Here is an 11,875-nt window from a genome sequence, read left to right as displayed (position 1 = left end):
TGAGGAGAAGACCATGGGTATGAACAACCTTCCCGCTGTGGGACGCAAGCCCCTCGACCTCTTCAGGCTCTATGTGTCTGTGAAAGAGATTGGTGGCCTCACCCAGGTATGATGGATCTGAATATGACTGAACATTTGCGTAGTGCAGCGTCCTGAGCCTCCTGCTTTGTCTGTATTCCACCAGGTTAACAAGAATAAGAAGTGGAGGGAGCTGGCCACCAACCTGAATGTAGGCACATCAAGCAGTGCGGCCAGTTCACTCAAGAAACAGTACATTCAGTGTTTGTATGCGTTTGAGTGCAAGGTTGAACGAGGCGAGGACCCACCGCCGGATTTCTTCAACACAGACACCAAGAAGAACCAGACTAAAGTCCAGCCTCCCAGCCCAGGTGAGCATCAGCGTCCTCCTCTCCCTTTTTTCATTTTTCTTATTGATTGATTTCAGAAACTCCTCCAGCCAGTGACATCACAACTGTGTGATAGTCAGTGTCTCATGGTTTGTTTCCACCAAGAGGAAAAGTTTGGTTCGCTGTGGTACATATTTACTTTAGAAATATTACCAAAATAACTGGCCCCAACCGCTCAATGCTTCAGACCAGAGTCATGGTACGGTACCACAGGTGCAGGTGGAACTAGACCCGCGACACAAAAGTGACGCTTCCTTACAAGTATTCTCTCTTCTCATACAAGTGTGACACAGTAAAGTATCACACTGAGAGTTTGAGTGTTTGATCTGGTTTGAATAAAAAAGGAAGAAAAGCTTCTCTGGTGCTTTTTCATTATACAGTTCCAGCACAACTTGACTCCACTCGTCTCAGTTTGGTGTGGAATCATTACTATAGTAATACATATATACATATATATATATATATATATGTATATATATATATATATATATATATATATACATATATTTATATATGTATGTATATACATATATATATATATATATATGTATATATCAGGGGTCGCGTTAACCGAATATTTTACGTCATTGACCGTTTTTTTAAAACGGTCAATGACGGAAAAATCTGAGAGCCATCCGTCATTTTGACAGATTGCAATTCACAGCCCTAAAAACTATGTTGATAAAAGAGGTGAAAAAAGATGATAGATGCAGATGAAGGACAAACTCAGCCCTTGGCCTCAGCGGCAGTAAGGAGGTTAGGCGAGTTCAGTGGGAGCGGGAGTTCTCCTGGCTGAGGAGGGCGGATAGAAAAATGTTGTGCGACAAAATAAAGATTCCCATCGGAGAATCTGAGCATCATTTCTGACCTGGACACCGTACTCAATGCATCTCGCTATCCTTGTAGTGCTGACAGCGTGTTAAAGAGCTATGGACAGGAGGCTTTGGAGCGCGTCTGTGACCGGTGCAGCTGATCCACTGGTGCAGAAGGAGCGCATGTTGCGGGATTTCCTACCACGCGCAACTACGCGCAAGCAGGCACGCGATTTAAGTCCATGTGGACCAGGAGGAAGGTGTGAGACAGTGCGTTTAGGCCACAGGTGAACTGTTCATATTACACTGCAATATGAACAATGCAATTGAATATGTCATTATTATCATTTAAAGTGACCGGTAAAAATGGATTATGACGGGATTTTTATGACCCTGTCAGTCAAAATGACAGACAACGAAAAAGTCTAGCGCAACCTCTGATTACTATGGTACTTCCTCAACATCAGCCGTCATTGCACAGCTTTATACACAACACACGTAAAGCATTAGTTTTGGTGTCCAGTTGATGACAAAGATGACGTCAGTAGTTCAGCATGAGCGCAGCACAGACTCGGTCTGACACACAGCAGCAGGCAGTCGTTAGCACTCTTCAGTTCAATGTTGAGATTTTAGAATTAACGCCCGTTTTCAGGATGTTGAAGACTTTTGAAGTGATCTACAGTTCAGTTGGATTTCTGTGTCGCGCTCATAACTCTTCCAGTGACAGCAGTCTCACCACGTCAGATCCTGATCCTAAAAAACAGTAGAGTTGAGCTGTGCTGGAACTGTGTCGCTTTGACAGCACCTGATAATCCACTGTTTACGACGAGCTTTGATCTGAAGGTTCATCCTTTTTGAGAAGTGAAATATTATCTACATTGTGGTAAATCAGGGAGCAGTGAAGGAGGAGAAGGCTCTTTTAATTATTGAAGTTTACAAAGCAGGAGACTTGATATTTGTTTGTGGGAGCTCACTGTGTTCATCATTGTTTTGCAGCTGGTTCTGGATCTTTGCAGGGGCCCCAAACTCCTCAGTCCACCAGTAGTTCAATGGCAGAGGGCGGAGACCTGAAGCCCCCCACGCCAGCATCCACACCACATTCACAAATGCCTCCACTGCCTGGTATCAGGTATGAAACAGACGCGACAGGACACACATTTGAAAAGTACAATTTTATGATTGTCTATGAAAGTAAAAAAAATGATTGCACAAGGTTTTGTTTTTGTGAAATCATTCGTCAGAAAACTGGCTGTGAGCAGTAAGTTAGTGTGTATATAGCAGCAGCAGCAGCAGCGACAAGAAGAATGAATAACATCATTCTCATCATTCTCATAACATGCACACAAACAATTATTAAAGTATTCTGATTCTCTAATCTGCCCGTGAACAGCTGCTTGCATTACTCGTGCAGTGTTTGCGTTTGATATAAAACAAATCACTTCCTGTGTGCAGACGCACAACTGTCCTGAAACACACACAGTTGTCATGACAGACTCAGCTTTGCATGAACTAGTTTGACAATGTTTGACTGTCACAGACATTTGTTTGTATTTCAAACAGTTTCAAGTGAAGCAACACACTACAACACAACAAGACTTCTTAAACATAACGTTTCCTCTGGTAGGAGCAGTGTGAGTCTGCAGGATCCTTTTGCTGACAGTGGAGACCCAGCATTTTCCAGGAGGAATGCCATGACTCCCAACATTCAAGGCTACCAGCCTGGGCTGGGTGGGCCGGAGATGATGGGAAGGATGGGTCCCTATGAGGCCAACAAGGACCCCTTTGGTGGCATAAGGAAAGGCAAGTGCCCACAGCAGCAAGTGATTCTGCAGGACTTCTTGTGTTGGTGCTGAAAGTAACAATATTCTGTTGTTGTTGTTTTTCTTTCTTCAAGCTGGAGAGCCGTTCATGTCACAAGGTCCCAACAGTGGAACTGGAGAACAGTACAGCAGAGGCCCACCAGGCCCCATGGGTAATATGCAGATGGGACAGAGGCAACAGTATCCATATGGATATGACAGAGGGTAAATACAATCATTTTACTATTTACTATAAATGTAACTATAAACATTAACATTTCTTACTAGGTCCTTGATATTACCATTATTATTATTATTATTATTGGTCTGTACAGTTTGGACAAATCAGCTGTTTGTTGTGTTCACAGACCGGAGACAGACATGAGTACTGACAGCAGCATGGGACCAGGAGCTCCGCAGCCTTCTGGAGCCGACACAGCCATGTACTCACCGAGCCGCCCTTCACCACAGCACAGGTCCGGACCGTTCAGTCTGTGTTTATACAGAACCTTTGTTTTCATACAGGGCACACAGGACACCTATGTGGGCGTCAGGATTGGCACCTGGTGTGGTTTTCTGCTGCTGTACCTCATAAACAACAACACAACAGACATCAAACACAATACAACAACACAACAGACATCAAACACAATACAACAGACATCAAACACAATACAACAGACATCAAACACAACACAACAGACATCAAACACAATACAACAACACAACAGACATCAAACACAATACAACAAACATCAAACACAATACAACAGACATCAAACACAATACAACACACATCAAACACAATACAACAGACATCAAACAATACAACAAACATCAAACGCAAAACAACAACACAACAGACAACAAACACAATACAACACAACAGACCTCAAACACAATACAACAACACAACAGACATCAAACACAATACAACAGACATCAAACACAATACAACAAACATCAACACAATACAACAACACAACAGACATCAAACACAATACAACAACACAACAGACATCAAACACAATACAACAACACAACAGACATCAACACAATACAACAACACAACAGACATCAAACGCAATACAACAACACAACAGACATCAAACACAATACAACAACATCAACAGACATCAAACGCAATACAACAGACATCAAATACAATACAACAACACAACAGACATCAGACAAAACACAACAGACATCAAACACAATACAACAGACATCAAACGCAATACAACAACACAACAGACATCAAGCGCAATACATCAAGTGCCGCCTTCTGGGTTAGAAGAGGCCGTATCCTTCTGATGTTGTGTAACATGTATCTGCAAGATCGAGCTGTTGCAGCAATGTTGGCAGTGAGGGAGAGATGGTCATCAAGTGTCACACCCAGGTTCCTTGCGGTATGAGACGGAGTTACCACAGAGTTGTCGAAGGTGATGGTTAGGTCTGTGGTGGGAGAGCCCTTTCCTGGGAGAAAAAGAAACTCAGTCTTGTTGAGATTGAGTTTCAGGTGATGGTCAGACATCCACTGAGAGATGTCGGTCAGACAAGCGGAGATTGTTCTGCTACATGTGTTTTGGAGCTGGGAAAAGAGAGAGTGAGTTGGGTGTCATCGGCTTAGCTATGATAGGAAAAACCATGAGAGAGAATAACAGAACCAAGAGAGTTGGTGTACAGAGAGAAGAGGAGAGGGCCCAAGACAGAACCCTGAGGGACTCCAGTAGCTAGAGGACAGGGTTCCGACACAGATCCTCTCCAGGTTACTCTGTATGTTCGGTTTTGAAGATAGGACGAGAGTAGGGTAAGTGCAGATCCTGAGACACCTAGTTCTTGAAGGGAGGAAGTAAGGATCTAGTGGTTAACTGTGTCAACTGTGTGCCTCAATTTTCCATAGGATATTTACACTGATCACAGGGGCATGACTGTTTTCTGTTTAAAGTTAATTTATTTCAAAAAGGGACAGTGCATATGAATGAACATTTCAAAGAATGTAAATATACAGGATTATAGCCAAAGTCTAATTTCCATCCCTATAAGTTAAGTTAAATAAATAAAAAATCACAATAAAAAATGACATAAATTACAAATCAACAGCAGAGGACACATTACAGATTATCCCAGCTAAGAGTCCCAGGTATTGGTTGCTCTAGAGGAAAAAGTAGGCGGGCCAAATGCACTTGGACCAGTGCAGTTGCCTCTGGAGCCTGCTCTGGTTGTGCTGTTTGAGTTCTTTTTTTTTCTATATTCCTGCAAAGGTGGTGGAACTAGACCATGTAGGAGTCATATGGAGTCAATGTATTTCAAAGTTTCTTTAAACTCTTGACAGTGTCGGTACATTTTAGATTTTCTATCTAGAACTTTTATAACTTGTTTACAGTATGTTGTCTCTGGGGGACTTTAGAGTTGTCTTACATGCTGAGGCCCAACTAGTTATACAATAGGTCCTGTGAGACATGATCATTGCATTAAAGTATAGCCTAGCTGATTCAAAAGTGACATTGTTTCTGATATGTCTAAAATTGGAAAAGTTAAATTAAATTTTGTTCACAGTTTTGTGTTGCTTGAAGTTTGGTTGTGAGTTGAAGATCACATCAAGGTTTTTAAAATCTTGTACTACTTCAAGGTTTTTCTCCCTTACAAAAATCTGACTTTTGAGAAATGCATGCAGACAGTCTTGAGAGCTCTCTAACCAGTTGTTAGTTGTTTTGCAGCTTGCATTTTGTCTTTTGTGTGTACATATAGCTCAGCATCATCCGCATACAGCTGACAGGTCTCTGTTGGTGGAAAGCAATTTGCCAGGTCATTTATGTACAGACTAAATAATAGAGGTCCTAAGATTGAACCTTGGGGTACCCCTATGGTATTCTTAAAAGCCATAGATTATATATTTTAAACTGTGACACATTGTCGTCTTGAGGTAAGATATGATTCAATCCATTTCATGGATGTCTCAGAGAAATTAAATTAGTTAACTTGGTTATTAATAACTGGTGGTTGACTGTGTTTAATGCCTTACTCAGGTTAAGGAACACGGCTTCAAAAACCCCAACTGTATCAAGCTTGGATTTTAGATTTTCCAAGAAGAAGCAGACAGTTGTCTCAGTGGAATTGAGTCTGAAGCCAAATTGCAGGTCATTTAACATAAATGGACTTGTGTTTAAATGGTGTAGTTTCTTCGTTATCTTTGATATAGCTGCTAGTCATTGTAGGGTCTCCGGACTTAAGGATCGGTCTAATAATAGAATATTTCCATGAGTCTGGGAAAACACCGAAGTTTATGGAATCATTGATAATGCTTATTATAATGAGTCCATGCCAAAAGTATCTTTGGTTCTGAAACTTTTAAGGCCACAGATTACCTTATCAAGGGGCATTGTTGCCCAATCAGCTGACTGTTGTGGGTGGAGCTAGACCGTACTGTACCATTTTACTCTGGTACCCCATGGAAACTGATCCAAGAAAGGATCAGTTGTAAACACCTGTTATGTTGGTACTATTCCTAATGGAAATGCAAAATATACTTCCTTATTGTTCTGAATCATTCCACTCAGTGGAAGCTTTCTTAAAATCACCTTTTACAATTCTGATACTAATGTTTAAACTTTACAAGGTTGTCTTCATGCTTAAATGCACTGGTTTGTTGCCATAGTATTGGCTAATTAGATATTTGCTTGAATAAGTAGTTGGACTGGTATGTCTAACAAACCACAATTTCATGTGAAAGCTGTTGGACTTCCTTTAAAGAAGGGAAACTTTCTTTTCACTGTTCTCAGGCATGAATCCTATATCAATCAGTACCCTGGCCAAGGAGCTCCCCCTGGTGGTCCATACTCAAATCAACAGCAAGGAATGTATCCTCAGCAACAGCAGGTAGGAAAGTTTTGTTCATTGTTTGTTAATTGAAGAAATGAACTGGGTTTCCTGCTTGTCAACATTTTCCCAGTTTATATTTTTCTTTGTATGTAAAAGATGAACATGAAAAAGTGAAGGCATTATTGATTGTATGGCACTTATACATTGCTAAGTAAAATGCTAAATGTTTTCTGCTGACAGAATTACAAGCGTCCTGTGGATGGAGCATATGGACCACCTCCCAAGCGCCATGAGGGAGAAGTGTACAGTGTCCCCTACAGTGGTCAGCAGCAGGCAGGAACACACTCCTCAGGACCCCAGGGCCAACAGAATATGTTTAACCAGTATAATGCATACCCTGGAGGCGACCGCAGACCACCAGGCCTACAGAACCAGTTCCCCTTCCCCTTTGGTCGGGATAGAGGACCATCTTCTGCAGGCCCCAACTCCCAGTCACCATTGCCTCCCCAGATGATGGCAAGTTCCATGCCTTCTGGTCCCGAAGGTGCCCAAGGGTCAATGTGGCAGGGCCGCAATGAAATCAGCTACCCTAACTATAACCGACAAGGTCCTCCTGTGCCAAGCCAGGGCTCCAGTTACCACTGCATGAACCGCTCAGAGGAGTTGATGCCATCAGACCAACGCATGAACCATGAGGGCCAGTGGCCTGGCCCTGTAAACCAACGGCAACCACCATTTGGTCCCAATGGTGCTGGACCTCCAATGACCAGACCCCTGCCATCCACTTACCAGACTTCCCAGAACCACATTACTCAGGTGTCAAGTCCAGCACCCATGCCCCGTCCCATGGAAAGCAGAACGTCACCCAGCAAGTCTCCCTACATGCATCCAGGCAATAAGGTACCCAAAGCTGGACCTTCAGTGCATGCCTCTCACATTGGACAGGCCCCTGTGCAGCTGCCGATGATCAGGAGAGATGTCACCTTCCCTCCAGGCTCTATCGAGGCCTCCCAACCTCACCTTAAGCCACGAAGACGGCTCGCCATGAAGGACATTGGTACAAAACATTTATTCCATGCCTTTTTTTTATAGATATTCAAATATACAGAACCAAGTATAATTTGTTTCTACAGTACCATGTTACTTCATAACATGGACTAGATGACTGTCATAGACAGAAGTTTGACCATGTCTTTATTTGCTACCAAATGACCTGCTTAAATTCTCCTGCTTAACCTTAACCTTAACTTGCCATGTTACGCCGCCTGTTCCTGTGCTTCAGGAAAAGCTTTTTAAGAATAAGTTAATGACAGCAGGCTGGATACTTGCTTGATTCAATCTCTACCTGATGCTGACTTGTCTGAATCATACTGGCTTCTTTTCACAGGCACTCCCGAGGCTTGGAAAGTGATGATGTCACTTAAGTCAGGCTTACTAGCTGAAAGCACATGGGCTTTGGATACCATCAACATCCTGTTGTATGATGATAGCAGCATTTCTACTTTTAACTTATGCCAGGTAAGTAACGCAATGTTGCATCTGTTAAGTTTGCTGTAGTTGTGATTATGTATATCGAGTTCATAGAATTATTTTGATAAAAGTCTCTTTGGTTTCACAGTTGCCTGGATTCCTGGAGCTGGTGGTTGAGTACTTTAGAAGATGTCTCATAGAGATCTTTGGCATCTTAAAAGAGTATGAAGTCGGGGACCCTGGCCAGCTCAAACTCATAGACCCCGATGCTGTAGACGACTCTGATGATGAAATTCCCATGCAAGATGGTGACGATATAGACGAAGAGAGCGAGGATGGTGAGGAGCTAGAGGAATCAAAGGTCAGCCCTGACGACCCCTCACTGCTCATCATGAAACAAGAGGAGAGCTTCCAGAAAGACAAGTCTTTAGAATACAAGAAAGAGGAGAAGGATAGAAAGTCTTCAGTTAAGGAACCAGTTACCTCTACCTCAGGGTCCTTCCCGAACCCCAACTTCTCAGAAAAGCTCAAGCAGGCAAGCAAGTTTGATAAACTTCCCATCAAGGTCAGTCGGAAGAAGAATCTCTTCCTGGTGAAGTACTCTTCTAATCTCAGACCGCGGCAGAGCTTTGACAGTGGCTTGATACACTGGAGCATTGGTGGGGGAGACACTACCAAACATATTCAAACCCACTTTGAGAGTCAGATGAAGCTTCTTAATAAGTGCAAACAATCAGCAACTGACGGCTGCAAGAAGGTCCATGTGCTTCAAGAGAAAATCCAGTTGAATGAGAAGGATAAACTTCTGCAACCTTCTGAACCTCAGACCACTCCAGTAGAAATTACCACTCTGCTACTTCCCATTGGGGCACCAGTCACTGCCACCATTGATGATGTACTATCTGCCCGCCCAGGATCTGTCACAGAGGAAGTGGTTCGCGGAGGTGCAGAGGAGCAGAAGGAAAATGGCAAGTACCTGTTCAGTATCAACCCCGCCCTCCAGAACCGCCGCAATATCAAGATCCTAGAGGATGAACCTCACAGCAAGGATGAGACGCCTCTGAGCACGCTGTCAGACTGGCAGGACTCGTTAGCTGGACGCAGCGCCTGCATTTCCAACATAGTCCGCAGCCTCTCCTTTGTCCCAGGTAACGACCTGGAGATGTCCAAACACCCGGGTCTCCTGTTGCTGTTAGGTCGCCTGGTGCTGCTCCACCACAGACACCCTGAACGCAAACAAGCGCCAGTCACCTACGAAAAGGAGGAGGAGGTCGATGAAGGTGTGAGCTGTGAGAGAGAAGAGTGGTGGTGGGACTGCCTCGACGTATTAAGGGAGAACTGTTTGGTCACTCTGGCAAATATTTCAGGCCAGCTGGACCTTTCGCTCTACCCAGAGAGTATATGCCTGCCACTGCTGGATGGCCTGCTCCACTGGGCTGTCTGCCCCTCAGCAGAGGCCTTGGACCCCTTCCCTACGTTGGGGCCCCATGGCTCACTTTCACCCCAGAGACTGGTTCTTGAGACCCTCAGCAAGCTCAGCATCCAGGACAACAATGTTGATCTCATTCTTGCCACGCCACCGTTCAGTCGCTTGGAGAAACTCTACGGCTCATTGGTGCGCCTGGTCGGTGAGCGCAAAGTGGCCGTCTGTCGGGAAATGGCAGTAGTCTTGTTGGCTAATCTTGCCCAGGGTGACAGCCTGGCGGCACGGGCTATTGCTGTGCAGAAAGGCAGTGTCGGGAACCTACTGGGTTTTCTTGAGGACAGCCTTTCTGCCACACAGTATCACCAAAGCCAGAGCTCCCTGCTACAGTTGCAAGGCGCACCCCCATTTGAGCCCACCAGTGTGGACATGATGAGGCGGGCTGCGAGGGCCCTGCATGCACTGGCAAAGGTCGAGGAAAACCACTCAGAGTTCACGTTGTATGAGTCGAGGCTGCTGGACATCTCAGTCTCTCCACTCATGAACTCACTGGTGTCCCAGGTGATCTGTGACGTACTATTTATGATCGGCCAGTCATGACAGCGGTGGGGAACTTTCAGGTCCGCCTCATTCTGTTCTGTTCACCCTCTCTTATGTGAGTGTGCATATGTGTGTATGTACATCTATTGTGTGTGAGTGAAAAGAGCAAAACTGACTGTCCTTTTTTTAATTTATGCAAAATCACCTAGGATTTCACTGTCGTTCTCCCCCTGCTTCTTAAGAGAAGGGATATCATGAAGTAGCTGTGGATTTAAATGCCTGGAAAGGAAAGAAGAGGAGACTGGGACCCAGGCGATGGGATAGGAGTTTGCTGCAGTGTGGAAAAGACTTGTTTTTAATGACAAGAAATAATCTCCAGATAAAAGAATAAACTTCTTATTTACAGTGAGTTTATGGGAACTCCTCTGAGGTTCATGCAGGGAGAGGAACCACAGACAAAACATCTGCTTTCTGTGTGGAGGCTACATTGGCTCTCAGGCTGTGGTGTGGTATCATCGCTGTAACTTTGGATGCAGTGCATACTCAGTCCCACAGGAACCACAATAATGGCTCTGAGCAGACCTAGGTTGTAGATTGTAGGACTTTTTCCTGTACTGTACACCTTAACAATTGTAAACATACTGTAATAATACTGTTTCACACTGAGATGTGCTGGCTTGGCAGCAAACTGTAGTTTTTAAAAACAGTTTTAGTTCATGTCGAGAAACAAAATAGCTTTCCCTCCAAAGTATGGTGAACCGACAACACCCCGACCTCTTCTATTTGTTCCTTGATTGTATGAAAAAGTCACCTCTTTAGGACTGGTCCTCTTTAGGACTGGTCCTCAACTCTAGATGCTCCTGAAGCTGCGGTGTGTATATGATGTTGTATATTACACTTCTTTCTCTTTGTAAATTTCTGTTGCTCTTCACCATGTTTTTATCGTTTCCCTGCATCAAGTACACCATGTGATCACTTGAGGCCCACCCTCTCCATTCCTTTGGCTCCTCTCTGCTTGTATCACAGCCCAGGTGGGGGGGAGGGGCTTGTTTAGCTGCTGTCCAACAAACACAACTTCAAGTTTCCGTTTGCCTGCAGTTGGGTTGTAGAGAATATAACTTGAATCATCAGAGCTCTTTATAAATGACAAACTAGAACTTGATGAAGAAACCATCTTCATTTCTGTTTCTTTTGTTCAATTTTGTTTCCCAGTGATGCAAATTTTGCATATTTGTATTTCAGATGTAGCTAAAACTTGATGTAAATTCATCCTTTTATTTGACTTTTTGTTTTGGCTTAATGAATATCATTTATTCAGTATAAAATCTTTATATGGTCCACGTGTTAAAAATAAATGTACATTAAATCTTTGTAAGACAGTTGCTGTGGATTTATTTCTCCATCATACATTCTTCATGCTGCAGCAGGTACGATCTGGCTCACACAACACTGACATGAAGCTGCATACAGACGTGGCTCTGCTCTGTATGCAGCTTAGCAGAGGCACACGTATGTTTTCATCATGACTTTGCATTGTTGTCCTTGTTCCTTGGTCCTAGGTTCTGATATTTATTTAGAGGTGAAATACACATTAATAACAGT

At 43.7% G+C, this 11,875-nt stretch overlaps 1 protein-coding gene across 3 annotated transcripts in view; it reads left to right on the top strand.

Moving 5' to 3' along the window:
* LOC131447243 (AT-rich interactive domain-containing protein 1A-like) overlaps positions 1–11,652 on the top strand; it is an 85,534-nt gene extending 73,882 nt beyond the window's left edge. The window contains exons 11-21 of one of the 3 annotated variants that reach the window (XR_009234012.1): positions 1–106; positions 185–389; positions 2,216–2,348; positions 2,844–3,019; positions 3,114–3,243; positions 3,387–3,494; positions 6,801–6,897; positions 7,081–7,897; positions 8,228–8,358; positions 8,459–10,388; positions 10,483–11,652. The exon at positions 1–106 is cut by the window's left edge and continues 104 nt beyond it. Coding sequence is in view for 2 of the 3 variants with exons in the window: in XM_058618874.1 (XP_058474857.1) it covers positions 1–106; positions 185–389; positions 2,216–2,348; positions 2,844–3,019; positions 3,114–3,243; positions 3,387–3,494; positions 6,801–6,897; positions 7,081–7,897; positions 8,228–8,358; positions 8,459–10,333 (3,778 nt within the window). In the remaining variant the exon portion in view is untranslated. Of the gene's footprint in view, positions 107–184; positions 390–2,215; positions 2,349–2,843; positions 3,020–3,113; positions 3,244–3,386; positions 3,495–6,800; positions 6,898–7,080; positions 7,898–8,227; positions 8,359–8,458 lie in introns of all 3 variants that reach the window. The other 2 variants (XM_058618875.1, XM_058618874.1) reach the window with 2 other exon arrangements.
* The last annotated feature ends 223 nt before the right edge of the window (positions 11,653–11,875 follow it).

Source organism: Solea solea, chromosome 20 (genome assembly GCF_958295425.1).
Source record: "Solea solea chromosome 20, fSolSol10.1, whole genome shotgun sequence".
NCBI lineage: Eukaryota > Metazoa > Chordata > Actinopteri > Pleuronectiformes > Soleidae > Solea > Solea solea.
This window is presented reverse-complemented; position numbering and strand designations above follow the sequence as displayed.